This window comes from Sceloporus occidentalis, unplaced genomic scaffold (assembly GCF_023333645.1).
Source record: "Sceloporus occidentalis isolate IW3139 unplaced genomic scaffold, rSceOcc1.0.p SCAF_8, whole genome shotgun sequence".
Classification (NCBI taxonomy): Eukaryota; Metazoa; Chordata; class Lepidosauria; order Squamata; family Phrynosomatidae; genus Sceloporus; species Sceloporus occidentalis.
In genome coordinates this window covers 23,653,163-23,669,389 of record NW_028316988.1, presented here as the reverse complement: position 1 = coordinate 23,669,389, position 16,227 = coordinate 23,653,163, and the positions used below count along the sequence as shown (strand labels likewise).

Here is a 16,227-nt window from a genome sequence, read left to right as displayed (position 1 = left end):
TTTTGTTGATCTCTTTCTGGGGCTGAGAGAGTGTGGGTTTCCATGGTCCAGCCGGAAGTCGAACCCTCTTCTCCGAGACTCAAAGCACGGCACCAGGATGGCTCCCCTATTGACTAGTACTGCTCCACAATATTGTGTTTATGATAAGCAGAATATGAATGTTGGCAAATTTAAAAAACCCGCCGTGTCCCTGACAGGCTCTTGGCTCGAACTCAAAACCTGTCTCCGAGAGAGAAGGGCGGACACCCGCTTTGCAGCGGACGATGACAAGGCATGACGATGAGGCACACCTTCATTCGGAAGCAGGTCCTCCTCAGTTCATGGAGGCCTCTGATGCCGGAGTTGAGCAACCCAAGGAACACATTAAGTGCTATGCCTTTACACTGAAGGAGATCCAAGACACACAGATGGGCTCAGCAAGGATTCGAACCTGGGTCTCCTCCATTCCCAACGTCATCCATTTTGCTGAACAGCCAAATTGAGCCTCCAGTGGCCGCAGCAGTCTATCTACAAACAGAGCAAGACCTGTTTCGAGGGGCCTTTGAGGACAGATCCTTCAGGCAGGACGGGCCTAGCATGGTGCAATGGGTTTCCTATGTATTTTTGTTGGGCTGCTGTAGATTTTATCAATTATAATTTAACTTTTGTATTTTGTCAATTTTAACAGTGTAATTTTTAAAAATCTGTTGCCAGCTGCCTTGAATTGCCCCAAAACATATATAGTGGTCCCTCCACATTTGCTGGGGTTCGGGATGAAAGACCCTCATGAATGTGGATAACCACAAATACAAAACCACTATTCTTTTTACCTGAGAGAACACCTCTCTAGGGATCTCCAGGTGCTCCAGTGCAACTCTGTGGTCAGCATCTGTCAGAGGTTGCTCACTGAACCACACTGGAGGACCTACAAATGCGTAGAGAAGTGTTTTCTCTAGGAATCTCTAAGTTCTCCAGCACAACTCTATGGTCAATGTCCAGCAGAATTACGTTGGAGGACTGAGAGATTCCTAGAGAGGACACATTAATCAAATCTGTAAAAGACAAAGCCGCAAATGCGGAGGGCCAACTACGTTCAGTGATTCCCAAACTCTGGTTCTCCAAATGTTTTTGGACTTCAGCTCCCAGAGTCCTCAATCATCTTGGCTAATGCTCTGGGATTCTGGGAGCTGAAGTCCAAAACACCTGGAAGGCCAGAGTTTGGGAATCCTATACGCAAAATAGTGACTGTTTTGTGGGGTGGGAATTAGGGCAAGAGTGGCAGGGCTGACTCCATGGGTCCAAAGCTCAGGGACTCCTCCTTTGCCTCCAGCAAGGCTTGTGGGTCGGATTGGGAGGCCTTCCAGCCCCAGGCCCCTGCGGCCTCCAACCTCCCAAGAGAAAACAGCCACCAAACAAACCATCCTCTTGTGACTCTCGCACCTTTATTTCAATTTTTTTCTGTTTTTTCTTTTCCCTATAAAACTCCTCCATAAATCTCACAAGTTTTTAACAAAAAGAAGAAGTAGAAGAAGAGGTTTTAAGTCAGGACAAAAAAAGGCAAAAACAATCCCATAACTTATTACAAACACTTCCCCCACCGCCACCCTCCACAACACCGTCCCCAACACCCCCCTTTTTCTCCTTTTCAGGTTTGGTTTCGGGATCCCAGGCTGGGCCAGCTCCTTGCAAAAAACCCAATGGTCCCATCCCGAAAAGAGAAAGAAAGAAACCCCCTCCCCATGTACAACGTATACTGTATATTTTTTTCATATCCTCTCATCCATGGTATTTAATACCTTTGTTTCTGGCAGGAAAAAAGTACAAGCAGGCAAGAGGATTCTAAGTACTTGTTCGCTTCCTTCCAAGAGTGCAAACTCTTTTTGTTCTCAAGGCCCGACATGCGCAGGAACGCACACGCACCCTCGCACTCGCGCCCTCAAGGGCTGCCAATTAAGTGTCATGACCATTTTCAGGAGTATGATGGTGTCATGAACACTCAGCATTTTCAAACAAGGACAAGAAAAAGAGGGCCTGAACACTGTAACTTATATAGATCTGCATTTCCAACCAGGGCGACCCTCCCCAAAAGCGTCCCCAAATTTCCAATATTGCAGAGAGTGAGATACCACAGACGGTTCGCACCCACAACGCTCCTGTGTTTGCCATTTTCTTCGTCACTTTGCTGTCCCCTTTTCTTTGGATGCCTGAGCTGTACAACTAACAGAGCTCCTGGCAAAGAAGCCCCTTCCTATAAAGTCTTGTTATGCCCACCCAGCCCTGTTTCTTCCTCGTCCTCCATTTAGCTGCAGGCTTTTATGTTTCAGCAGCATCAGCACTGGGAGGAGGGCAAAGGAGGAGAGCTGGAGAAACACAGAGTTTGGGCGTCAGGTTGCAGCAAACCCTGCAAGTTCCAGATACTTCTCTTAAATCATGAGCAGCAAACGGTTGGCTCTGGGGAAAGACCCACCAGACCTTGCAAAACTTCCCTGTCTGAAAGCCTTTTGGACGAGGCAAGCCCCCTGTTTTGGCACCTGGCTCAGGACCTTGCAAAGCTGCTCCTAACACTGAGAATGTCTGACCAGATCCTTGGAATACAAAATGGAAAGACTGCACAATTATACCAAGCTGTACTATGCTGGGCGCCAAAGGGTGCACCAAGCTTCGCTTTCTTCAAGGGGCATTATTGCATTTGCATAAATATATATATATCCCCCCACAACAGCTCACCTCAGATTTTACCCTAAGAACACATTTCAAAAATACCAAACCCAACCCCCCCTCAACATAAAAACACTGCTTTTGCCTCCTCCCTTCAAAGAAGCTTTAAAGCTTCAAAGCTTTTGCTTACTACAAGATGAGGAGGGCGTGCCGATATCTTTTCTCAGTTTTGCATGAAGACTGGCCCAAACAGAACACTGTCCATCTCAGCATGGCCCAAATGGGCCTTTTTAAATACCGAACGGAAAGAGAAGAGAGTCAAGATCCAAACGGGTCCCAGGAAGAAAAGAGGAAGGAGGGAGGTTGCAGAAAAGGCATCTGCTGGGAAGAACAACTCCGTTCCCTGAAACCTGCAGCAGGATCCTTAAAGACGGATCCTTTCCATGGAAAGAGGCCTAGCGCTATCCATTGTCTCATCTGTTTTACAGAGGTGCTCTGGTTCAAGGAAAGACACAAAGATCAACACAATGGACTCACAAAGCATACTGTCTGGCATTAAGGAAGAAACCACGGAAAGGAGGCGAAAGGAGGGCTGGAGTGGGGAAGTGGAGAGGGTGGCCCCCAGCCAGGATTCCTCCCAACTTGACAGCCTTAAAGGCATTCTTTGCAAAACGGAAAGGCGAAAGAGGACAGAAAAGGACCAGAGCCCCAATGAGGCAACCCAAACACAGCGATGGGGAAAAGCGGCAGCCAAAGCAACAACTGTGCTCAGAATAGGATTGAGAGACAGGATGACAGCGGAAGGCTGCTGGGAGTTTTGAAAAGGACATGGTCTAGATAATGCCTTTTCCAAATTAAAGCTGAAGCTGAACCGCTTTCACAGTTCGTTCTTCCCACCACCTTCCTTGCAGTACCAGAAATACAAATCTAAAATTACACTGGTGCAAGAAGGGACGATCCAGCTGTGCCTCTTGTCTCTCCTCCCAATACTGGGGGAACAACACTCCTCAAAACGGGGCAGTGACAAAACCGTTTCTTCCGCTCCAGGGCTTCCTTTGCAAAGGTGTTTGTGGGGCCAGGAGCCCACTGAGCAGATATAAGAGCTGGGCATCATTACAGTATACAGACACAAGCCAGAGACAAAAAGTGGGGAAGGGGAGATTCAGACAGGGCTGATGACCCCAGCGCAAACGTCCGCCACTCAGTGAGAACAGACGGAGGCAATCTAGAGAATAAGAAGGGCAAAGGTTTCTTTCCGGAAATCAGAGTTGGAAGAGGCCACAAGGGCCACTCAGTCCAATCCCATTCTGCCACACAGGAATAGACCCCCTCCCCAAGGATGACCCAATAGGAGATAGGAATCCCTCTCCTCTTGCCCAAGCACCCATTGCAGGACTCTTAAGGAAGTTCATGGATTTCCTGCCACATCAAGCCACAGCCCACCCACCACCTGGATCAGCAGCCCTGAGACATTTGGCAAAAAGGGGGAGGCTGCATATCCCTATCCAACTCACTTCCCATGGGACTTACTTTCCTCCAAATAGATATGTAGAAGGATTGCACTGTAAGGAAACCTCCCCAGAAAATGCTCAGGGGCAGGTGTTTCTGCATATTTTCAAAAGCAGCCCACACCCGCTTTGATATGCCCATGATACTGAGACTGGCCAAGGTTGGAATACTGGCAAATATTCCAATTAGTGTTGTCTGGAAGAGTTTTAAAACTCTTGAGAATTTACATGGGTTATTTATTTTATTTTCTTAAAGGAGAAAGTTAGGAGCCCCGAGAGAAATGCTCTCTGGATGCAGCTCACCTTTCTCTCATGCCTAAGGAAGGAAAGGTCTTTCTCGCTTCAAACAACACAAGACAGCAAAAGGGAAGAGGCCGTTTTGGCAAAAACGTTGAGTTATCTGAACACTGACAGCAAAGTGGAAATTTTTTACAACAACAAAAAAAAAAATGCCCGAGACAGAGCTGTCCGTTTCAGAGCATAGTACGAAAGGCGTGGTTGGACTTCCAAACACTAGTGCCTTCCAAACACTTCAGAAAATGAAATCCTGAACAACTGAACCACCAACCAACTGGTCAGCCTTGTCCTTCCAACTTGTTACGCTTTTTTAAAAAAGATGGTTATCAAGGCCCCTCCCGCCCCCAGCCATCCCTCTGAGACCTCAAGACCCAATTAGGCCTTTTTTACACCATATATATATATATATATATATATATATATATATATATATATATAATAGACAGCATACAATAATGTAGTCCTTACAATTAAAGCAGATCAAAATGAAAAAAAGAGGGGGGAGGACAAGGAGGGCGGCTTTCAGGACCTGAATCCAGAGCCGTCTTGAAAGCCTCAAGTGCGAGATGGCTGCAGGTGCGCCTGTGGGAGTGCGAGGCGCCTGCAGAAATTGAGCCCATGTGCCTGCCATCCTGTGCTCCAAGCATGGACCATCCTTGCCCTGGGAAGATTTTTGGACAAGAAAGCAGCTGCTGAATAATGTCGGCCCCATGGATATGTCCCCCTGCTCCTAGCATTCAGGACGAACGTCTCTGCCCAATCACGTGGTTCAGTCTCACCAACGGTAGGTAGCGGAATACCCCTCTGCGAAGCTTTGGGGGGGTGAAAGAAGCACAGACAGTGGAGGAGGCCCACACCTTACAGACAGGCTGATCACATCCATCAGAACGTCTGCGTGGATCCTCTGCTGAAGGGAAGGCCTCGGCATCATGTGCTTAGAAAGACAGACATGTACACACACTTGTGGAGAGTCCTCTTCTAAAACCAGAAAGCTGAGACTTGTCGTTTGTTTAAAAGCATGAGCAGACTGAACTGAGAAGAACCTGGGAGTGCAACCAGGACCAGACTCGACCAGTCTCCAAGAAAGGGAAGAGTGGATCTCCCAGTCAAGCGACTGGCTGGAGCCCAAAAGGAGAAGCTGGCAGCATCAGTGTGTGGCGAGAGCGTGGCTGGCCCCTACGGCAGTGCTTTGGGTGGATCAGGAGAGTAAGGTGGTGCCCAAGGCCCATGGGTCTATTTTCTGGTGCCAAAGGGATGGGAATCCTGGCGGGTGTGTGGTGTGGCTGTTGCGTTTTTGTCTCATTTTTTAAAAAAAAGAAGGTCCCACATCCAAGACTGACGGTCACGTGGCCACCGCTTCCAGGTAACTCTGCAGCTTGCGGACGGTGGTCTCATCCAAGGAGAACAAGTCAAAGTCGAAGGTAGTGTTGGTGACGTTGAAATGCCCTGTCTCCTCAATGAGGTTGACAATCTGGAGCAAGGAAAAGAGTCAATGTTAAGATATGGAGACTAGGCTGCCGAATCAGCAGCAGGCACCTTCAGGGGTGTAGTTTGGGTGGGCTGGGAGGGAAGGAGAGCTTTGGACATTCAGGATGACACCATCATCCTGGCAATATCAGGGTTCTCTGTGTTGCCGTTCACCTTATAACTGCCGCTGCCTGGTATTTTCTGTGTGCTGTGTTATTTCCAACCAGACAGACTGTCCAGCTGGTCCCAAATCTCTAAGATTATATTCCCTAACTTTACAGTAGTGGATTGTGCTCTAAGAAAACCTTACACTTTTAATACGTCTTTTCGGGGGTGTAGCTATGGCAAAATGAAGGCCCTGCTCTCCAAACAATCCTGATTTCCCCCAAATGAAAAGTTCCTTTCAGTTCCCACCATTTTGAGCATTGCAGTAATCTTCAAATAACTTGAAGGCAAACGCAATGACAACAATCACCCACTCTTAATTAGTTTGTAATGATGTTGATTGTTTTTAGTGGAAAAACAGGATACAGATTTAAGAAACGACCCAAACAGGATTAACAAGAAGATGCCCTGTAGCAGCACAGAACTGTTTGACTGAGAAAACCAAACTGTCACTCTGCCCCGCCTTCTGCCCCCCAGTGAAGCCCAACTGGTGCCCACTCTCCAGCTGAAGCTTTTACCTGCTGAAGAACGTTCCGCTCCCGTAAGGCCATCAGTCTTCGGTGGAGCTCCACCAGCTCATCTGTGTAGGCCTGGGTGGGGAAGGAAGGCAGTTGGTGAGGAGAACTCTAGAGCCATCTAAAAGGCTGGGTGGGGTAGGACCAACATTATGGGGTCCCTCTGAAAAAAGACCCAGTCATGTTGGCTGTGCTGGGAGAGGGCCAACGGGTGCTTCAGAAGCCGAGACATCCCGAGGACCACTGCAGGAGCCAAAAACACCAGAAGGGCAGGATGGGTGGCATGACAATTCAGGTGGGCAAGCAAGAGAACTGGGACTTCTTAGATGTTTTGTTCTGATTGCTGGGACAGCAGAGGAGACAAGACTTGGCTAGAGAGTCTCCTGGTCTGTATCTTCAGAAGGCAGCTTCTCCTAAGCAGCCAAGGGCTCCTCCTGGAGACAGCCTCCCTCCTCCAATGGGTCACAAATTCCCCACTGACAGCAGCTTGTGTGTTTTACCTTGTCATAGGTTCCTTTCTTCAACATCTTCTCCGGCTTGCTGCAAGACTCTGGACTCTTTCTTCCAGATACCTGGAAGTGGTTAGAATGGGGAGACACAGACAAATCAGTTCAGAAGATGAAGAAAACAAATAAAATACAGACAGAGAAAAAGAAAGCCAGACAACTTTTGGGCGTATGTCACTCAACAGAGAGAGAGAGTTCTGTTCTGAATATAGAACAATGAGGTAGGAACAATAAATGGGTGAGCTGGAACCGTACTCCCAGTACTTATATTTTTTGTGTCCATTAAGGGGGGGGGGGGGATATTCTTAGAAACCGCCAAGAAATGCTATGCACATTTGAAAATAATATGTCTTCCAACCTTGTTTCCTTGAAAAAACTATGTTGTTTTTTTTTAAAAGGAAGCAGGATTCCTAGGGATGGGAGGAAAATATGAGGCTGATGTCAACCACATCTTTTACCAAGCTTTGCTGTGGTCCATCATGCAAAAAAGGATTTAAAATTATAGTGGTCTTTCTGGAATTACTGAGTTATGTTGTTGTTTCCAACTTATGGAGATCCTTAGGAAGGATTTTTTTAGCAAGATTTGTTCAGAGGGGGGGCCTTTGCCTCCGAGGCTGAGACAATGTGTCTTGAGCCTTGTTACCTTGTTATTGGAAGGGGGCAGTTTCTGGCTGGGAGGTGTCTCTCGACTCGGAAGGCATGAGTCTGCACTGTTGTCACTGTCGCTGTCACTGTGGCTGAGTCTGGAGAGCAAAGAGAAGACATTAGGGAGGCCAAAGAAGGCTCAGATTCTCATTTTCAGGGAACGTCCGTCTTGAAGAACCATCTCTCCCCCCCAGAGAAAATGCAAAGGAGCCCCCCCCCCCTCAGCAGAGGAGACCCCTCACCGAGCATCCCGGCTGACGGGGGTGGCTTTGACAGCCATCTCCTCCCCAGAAGAGCTGTCGTCATCATCGGACTCCTCTGACTGTAGGTCCTCAACCATGGAGCGGAGTGGCCCTGGAGAAGAGGGTTTAAACCGGCACATGAGAAAAAAGCCACCGCCAGCTGTGGCAGAGTTGTGTTTTTGGGGTGTTTGCCTCTGGGGCTGGGTTCAGCCCCAGTCCCCTTGCCAAAAATACCTGTATCAATAACAAGAGGTCTACAACCAGAAGCTCGCCAGGCTGGACATGGCCCAATGGACAGGCTGCAGGCAGGCAGGGCGACTTTCCCATCCCCACTCCCTTCCCATCCTCCCAGGACACCCTCTCCAGTCCGTTTCAAGACAACACCTTTATGGTAACTCATTTCAAAGAAAGAAAACATTCTAAGCATTTCAGAAGAAGAAAAAGCGCATTCCAAGAGGATTCTTTCTTACCCCAACTGGCCCTTTTGCCCCATCAAACTGGACTGACTAAAATGTTTCACCCCTGTGTTTCCCATTCTCTTGTGGGAGAATCCCCTAGTAACGTCACAGACTCAGAAGGGGGATTTCAGTGCCTGTTCTATTATAGTACTGCAGCCAAGACAGAGCTGTGAACACAGTCTGTCTAGTCTCTGCCATTAACTTGTAAGATGGCCGCTTTGTAATAGTAATATTTGTAATAATAGTCCCACTCTTCTAGCCATTCCACAAATCTCTCCATTTCCCAGAAATGGGAGCTTTTGGCCTACACTGCAAGGCCAGGCAAGGGCTAGCCAAGAGGTAACCTGCCAAAGGCTTTAAGAAGGGCCTTGTTGTTTTGTGCCATCAAGTCACTTCCAACTTATGGCAACCCTATCACAGGGTTTCCTTGACAAGATTTCTTCACAGGAGGTCTGCCATCACGGCCGTCCTCGGCAACAGAGAGTGTGTGACTTGTGGCCAAGATCCCTGAGTAGATTTACATAGCTGAGCAGGGATTTGAATCCTGGCCTCCCACTCCTAGGCCATCACTCCAGCCACAACACTGGCTCCATAAAGGGCTACAGAGAAATATGCATGTTAGCCTCCTCCGAATATTCAGAACCTTCTCACTCTCACTAGCAACTGGCAAGGAGATAAATTCTGCCAAGTGGAAATGTGGCCTGTGCAGATCTGCAGCTCCTAAGGAGCAAGCTTAAAAGTCACATCCTGCTGGACCAACTACAGGCAAACCTTTCCCCCTGGCACTTGGTTGGCTCATCTGCGACACAGGGACAGCAATGCTGGGCAGCCTACCTCCCAGGATTGTGGAGAGGGCTGTCGACAACACAGGAGCACTTCTGAGCGCCCACAAGAGCAACGCAAAGAGTTCAACTTAGCAGTCATTATTACGACTATCAATGAGGTCATACTCAGACACAGTTATGCTTAATGGACATCAAGACTCACGTGGGATTTCCAAACAGCAACGCACCTTGGCTGTGGTTCTGAGAGGGCTCGAAATCAGAGTCTGAGCTGGAGTCCGAGCTGGAACTGGAGTTGGAAGGACTAGATGGGGCAGACTTCAGATTCCACAGGGAAAAGGGAACAAGTAGAGGGGGAGAAAGAGAGAAAGAAAGGTAGAGAAAAATCTTAGCCTCATTGGTTCATGTGTCAGAGAGAAAGATAGGGTGCTGCCCACTTCCCTCCTATCCTCCTCTCTATATTCCTCAGTGTGAAACTTTGTTATTTTTGCATGTCTTCAAGTCATTTCTGACTTATGATCAACCCTATCAAGAGGTTTTCCTGGTAAGATTTGTGCAAAGGAGATTTGCCATAGCCTTCCTCTGAGGCTGAGAGAGTGGGACTTGACCATGGTTCACCCAGTGGGTTTTCATGGCGGAGAACAAGGATTTGCATCCTGGTTTCCCAAAGCCCTAGTCCAACACTCAGATGATATAGAGACCCCAAACAGTCTCCATTAACAAATAAAATTAGAACCGACAACTTCACCCCTGAGTAGAGAAGCTCAGGTTCTCTCAGATTATCCCTCTCCCCAAGGGAAGCAGGGTCTGATGCTGGCTGCTGGGTGGGGTAAGTGAGGAGACCCTCACCTCTGATTTCAGAGAGGCATCCTCTTCTGAATTGGACTCCTCCACCACCTCAGGAGGCTTCTTGAGGGCTTTAGACTCAGTCTCTGGCTTGGCCTTCTCCACTTTAGCTCCGGGCTTCTCCTTGCCTGGCTTCTTCTCAGCGTACGAGGCTCGAGGAGAGGTGGCAGGGACAGTCTTGGCGGCTTTGGAGCTGCTCTTCTTGGGCTTTTTGGCACTGGGCTTGGGAGACTCCACTGTGGGGGGCCTCTTGCTAGGGGGCTTGACATCTGGCTGCTGGGGCCCCCCTACTCCACCGCCACCACTGCCTTTGGGGGAGGCATTCTCCAGCTTGGGTTCCTTCAGGGCCAGCTTGGGTTCCTTGAAGGCCGCTTTCGGGAGAGGCTTCTCCTCCTTGGGGGCTTTGTTCTCGGAGGGCTTCCTGGAGGCATCCTTGGGTGGCTTGCCCGGTTCCCTCTCCAAGTCCCGAGAAGAGTTCTTACCCTCCATCTCTTTCCTGGGCCTCTCACGATGTTCCCGGGTGACCTTGTGGGGCTTGGAAGCCTTGCCGCCATCTCGGTTCGCTTTCTGAATGTCAGTAAAAGGGAGAGATGGAAGCGGTCAAGTCCAAAACTCAGAGCCAAGAAAGAAAAAGGTTGCAGCACAAATATGGGAGTGATTACTGATAAAAAATATCCCCAGCTTGTTTTAGTTAAAGAAAATGCACCCTTGAAGCCCCTTTCCCCCCTTCTCTCTTCTGCTACAGATTCCCCTAATCCAACCTGCCTGGGGAGGACTGCAATTGTTATTCAACACACCAGGAGAACAATAATTTGGGGAAGGCTACATTAATCCAAACTGTGTGTATCTGCATTCAGTGCTTTATTTATGCTTAAACCATTTCTCTTTCCATGTTATTTCTGCTACTGGATTGAAATTTTCTGCTGCAGAAATAACATCTACTCTGTTACGTTTTAAAATACATCTCCCCAAATAACTCACCTTTGACCCATGGGATGGTTTGGTCTTCTTAGGATCAGAAAAGGCAGAGAGAGGGATTGTGGGTAACATGGGGTAGTCAGGACTGGGCCGGGACACCGTTTCTGCACCTTCTGGCATCACCATCACCTGAGAGAGAGAAGGAAGGTCAGTTGTGAAGACCAGGAGCTCTGAATCTGGAAGGGACAGTTCTTATCAAAAGCTGTAAAAAGAACTTGTTCAAAACTCTCTCACTGCAGTTGGAGCAGATGGACTAAGGATTTGAATGAAATGGCCTTCAACAGGAATTCAAGAGGAATTTTAAGTGTCTGAAATGCTAGAAATGGGGACTGAAGTAACATTTCATGGAGGGGGGAGAACTCTTATTTGGGAGGGGGCAATGGGGCCAATTTGAGGGGACCCCCCATAATTAACCCCCTTGTACCGACATCTGGAGGACCACAGCTTTCCCCTGCATGGCTCCACAGTCTTGGGCACTTTAATCAACTCCCCAGTCTTAGACTCAAAACAAATAAAAGCCAAGCTGAATTCATCAGAAACATCACTAAAAAGTGTTAACAGCACTTTGCAAAGCCCCACGTCAGCCCAAATCTCAGAATGCTGTTGCCTGTCTTCCCATGGATGGCCCCCTCAGACCCAAAATGTCTGGGGCACTCACCCCTCCAGCCTTGATGAGTTTGCGTTGGAAATCCTTGGTGGGATTGTTGAAGGTGAGCTTTTCACAGCGCAAGTGGTTGACGGGTGGGTTTCCCTCCAGGTTCAGGAAAAGGTCGTAGGTGAAACAGACCTTCTTCGGCTCCTCCTGAAAAGCCAAAAGGGCAAAAGGCTTCACAAAGAGGTTTGTGCAACACTAAACCACCACCATTACCATTCTTACCTTTAACCACAACCTATGTTGGCTTTCAATCAATCCTATTTTTCAAAATCTTAGCATCAGTGCCAGAGAACAGAAGACAGCGGAGAAAGAAATGAAGCAGTGAAGACTCCAAAACTTTAAGGACTGCTAGGAGTCAGCCAGAAAACCAGCAGACAACAAACAGGGAGGCAGCCTGGGTGCCACCTCCAAGCAGACCCTGTCCTTGTTATGTATTTATCTCCAAATATTTCCCCTCTGTCCTCCATTCCATGGTGCCAGGCCAGCTTAGAAAACATACTAAACAACTAGCAGCCGACCCAGTAATAGTAACAACAACAAACCACAAACCATAACTACATCAGATGACAGCAAATTTGACAGGAAACCTACAATTAGACAGCTGAAAACATTAGGTTACGCAAAGCAACATGAAATGACTAAGCCAACAAATCCTTTTTGACCTGGCCCTCAGAAGATAAAAGCAGTCTGCCTCACCTGAGACTAACCTTCAAGCAGGTTCATACAGACGCAACTGAGTCTTTTGACCAACCTGGATTCGGACAATTATGGGTTTCAGAGGCTACAAGAGGCACCTGGAAGTGCTTCCACAAACCAAGAGGGAAGATCGGGAAAGACTGGCAAGGACGTTACACGCTCCACTGATTCCTGTTGGCAGTTTGGCTGCTGCGGCACCAACCAACTGAATTTTGGTAGGGTTTTTAAGAGGCAGACACATGTTCAATGCCAGGAATGAGCGTACATGTGTGTTTGTGCCTCCAGGTTCACCAAAGCGACCCCATGGGGTTTTCCCCTTAGGCAAGGAATCTTAAGAAGTGGCTTGCCATGGTGTGCCTCTTAGGTTTAGCCTACAGCCCCTGCTAATCTCACCCATCCAAGTGTTAACCAGGGCTGACCCTGCTTAAGTTCCAAGATCAGATGAGATCTGGTGCCTTCAGGGTATTTAAGCCTTTCTAAAGCAGCAAAGAGTGCAAATAAAATGGAACAAGAGGTTATAATGTTAAAAGGCAGCTCCACAGCTAGCCGAGTTATGTCTGCAAGTTGGTTCTGTTCAAATGGGAGGGCTGGGGACAGAGCTTTTTAAATACGGTTACACACTGCTATTCTCTTACTTTTAAAACAAGGTTAAGGACTGCTGCTGTCACACTGCATGCCCTTCCGGCCTCTAGGCATTGGCCCAAGGATCAGCCCCACCCAGCTACCCTTTCGCTCCAATTGTGGATGATGAACACAGAGTGGGATGAGAATGGAAAATGCATTTGGAAAAATACTACAGCTAACATTTGGCTTTCCACAATGTCCACATTAACATTTTGCACAATGCCTACACAAGGCATTCACATTCTACACTACGTGTGGTCAGAGCCGGTGGTTTTAGAAGCACGTTTTTTCAAAACCTGAGCAAATTAGAGATCCAAGGATCGGCTGAGGTTGCTTCTAAGGCAACCGCTGAAAGTGCCTTGAGAACGGAAAGGGGTTGGGGGCAAGAAGGAAACAGTACCTTGTTTATGAAGTAGACCTCAATGGGCATAATGAAGCCAGCGTAGCCGGACTCCTCCACCTTGTAAGGCGGTTCTTTGCAGACTTGGAGGGGAAAAGAGAGACAGAAACACATGAAAGCCATAAATGAATAATAGATTTCTCTCTCTCCTCTGTACTGTTTACCCCACTGTGCTCAAGCCCTGCTTCTGGCCGTGGGAAACAGCATCCCGGGCTGCACACACACCCAGGCTGCCAGCGACAAGACCTTTGTGCACTCACCTCGCTTTGGCTTTGGGAAGCTCTGGTGCAGCCGGAAGACTACCTTCTCCACAAAGTGCTGGATCTCAAACTGCTCCGGCCCGCGCACAAAGACCATCCAGTCGTGGGTGAACCCTTCGGTGGTTGGCTTCTTGCGCAGCTGGGCACGGTGCCCCAGCTCCAGCTTCACTTGGACAGTGCACTGGAGGGAAAGCAGGGGCAGCGGGGTTAGAGGCCCAAGGGCCAACGGACGGACTCAACCAACGCAGCCAGGACCACTCTCCTCATCAACGATACACAACATTTCAAGTATGCAAAGCACTTTGTCTATGTCCTAAACCTTTTACACCAGGTCGATACTGGTTTACAGCTGCATGTAGCTATTTCATATCTTGTTACACAGACATCACTGCCTGTCATTACTAGACACACTGCTTCCACGAATAAGTACAGACACGACACATGAATAAAAAGGCATGAAGTGGAACCCAGCACAACCTCTGAAACTAACAGGGGAAGAGACATCTCTGTGCTCCTTCAGGAGAGTTATGCCATTGTCTTCCTCTGGAGCAAAGCATGACTTGTCGAGGTTCATGCAGTGGCTTTCCAGGGCTGGTCAGGATTTGAACCCCGGCCTCCCTGGGTCCAAACCACGACACGACGCTGGCTTTCAGCCATATTGCTATTATGGATATCGGGACACAGACGCTTCTGCAACATTCAAAGCAGAGAGGCAGGCGAGCCCACCAGTGCCTTCCTTGCCCTCTCTGGGACTACAACTCCCATACTCCCCAAAGGTCACAAAGGGTCCGAAACCCCCAGAGGACCCCAAGCTGCCTGTTCTCAAGCCATAGGTAGATGGCAGAAGCAGCCCTGACTCCCCAACATTGACAGAAGCCCCTCCCACTCCACTTAAGCCCCTCCCCTCCCAGTTTCTCCTGAGGCTGAAAGTGGCTCCTGCAAACCTCCCCACCCCTTGGCCCCGCCCCAAACCCAACCCAGGCCCCGCCCACTCCCCACATGCCAAATCTGGGAGATGGGAAGGGGGTGGGTCCATTGGAGGAGGGAAAGAACCAGGCCCCGCCCCTAGTAGGACTGGGGGCGTGGCCTGGCAGCATTCCCACATAGCAGAGCCACGCCCCCTTTGCGCGTGAGAGGGGTTAAAGGGGCGTGGCCTGTCTATCCGTCCAATCGGTTTAGGGCCAGCAGGAAGGCCACGCCCACTCGCCGTGCGCGGGAAGGGGCGTGGCCCCAGGAACCCTCCTGTTTGGTAAAAGCCCCGCCCCGACCTGGTAGTGGGCGTGGCGTGGGCAGAGGTCCAATAGGCGGCCCTGTCCTCGGAGGGCAGCGAGGCCTCACCTGGTTGTCCATGGCTGGGCCAGGCCCGCCCCGCCGCCGCTCCTGCCCGTCCCGCTCCGGGGCTCCTGGGGCCTAGCGAGGCCGCTGCAGCCGCGCCTGCCCTGGCCCTGGCTCCCGCTCAGGGCCGCGGCTCCTCCGGCTGCCCCTCGCCCTCGCGCCGCCACCGCCTCCCCATGGCTCAGGCCCGACTGGATGGCGCCCCTCACGGATAGGCAGACTGGCAGGCTCCCTTCTCCTCCTCCTCCTCCTCCTCTTCCACACCGGAACCGGAAGTGACTCCTGCGCCTCCCCCTCCTCCTCGTCCCGACTGCTGCGACGAAAGGAGGGAGAGAAGACAAGCGGCCGCCGCAAGCCAATAGGAGCCCGCTAGTGCCGCCAATGGAGGCGCGCGCTGAAGGGAATGGGGCGGGACCAACTGCCGCCGGTCGGGCCAGCCAATGGGTGGGGCGGGAGGAGGAGAGGGGCGGGGCTTCGGGAGCGTTGCCAGGGAGACGGGGAGGGAGCGGATGGGAGGCGGGGAGCGCGTAGTGCGCACGCGCAGAGACGGCTGCCTTCTGAGTTCTAACGGCTGCTGCTTCTGGCGGAAGAAGAGTTCGAGAATCGAAGGCGCCAGTCCTCAGTGAGGCAGCGCTCAGAGAGAGAGAGAGAGAGAGATCTGTGTGATTTGTGGGTGTATTTATGCACACTGCTCCCTCCCTATTGGCTGGGGTTAGGGCACAGAAGCCCCCTCGATGTGGAAAAACATCCCACAATAACAAAAACGCCACGTTTTCACCAGAGAGAGAGAGAGAACGCCTCTCTAGGAATCTCTAGGTCCTCCAGCGCAACTCTGTGGCCAGCACTGCCAGACATTGACCATAGAGTTGCACTGGAGGAGCTATAGATGCCCAGAGGAAAGTTCTGTCTGGGAATCTCTGGGTCCTTCAGTGACGCTTTGGGTTAAAGTTGGCCACAGAGTTGCACTGGAGGACCTAGAGATTCCTAGAGAGGACATATTAGTCAAATCCATGAATAATCAAAGCCGCAAATATGAGGGATGAGTGTATATATTTACCTCATATGTATGCCTCATACACACACACACACACACACACACACATCTTTATACACCATTGTGTGTGCGTGTCTCTGTGTCATGTATGCCTCATATATATATATATATATATATAACATACATGTATACATCTCATTTTTATACACTTCATGTG

The 16,227-nt window shown here is 49.7% G+C and overlaps 1 protein-coding gene across 1 annotated transcript; it reads right to left on the bottom strand.

The window, feature by feature from the left end:
• Nucleotides 1-1,336: 1,336 nt before the first annotated feature.
• MLLT1 (MLLT1 super elongation complex subunit) lies at nt 1,337-15,283 on the bottom strand. Its single transcript, XM_089535417.1, has 12 exons — nt 15,020-15,283; nt 13,682-13,862; nt 13,422-13,504; nt 11,705-11,848; nt 11,050-11,175; nt 10,072-10,635; nt 9,453-9,540; nt 7,983-8,094; nt 7,739-7,838; nt 7,090-7,161; nt 6,593-6,664; nt 1,337-5,913 (listed from the first exon to the last, which is right to left on the bottom strand). Exons 1-12 carry the CDS (start codon nt 15,029-15,031, stop codon nt 5,785-5,787), a joined length of 1,683 nt encoding a protein of 560 aa, XP_089391543.1. The 5' UTR covers nt 15,032-15,283; the 3' UTR covers nt 1,337-5,784.
• Between the last annotated feature and the right edge of the window lie 944 nt (nt 15,284-16,227).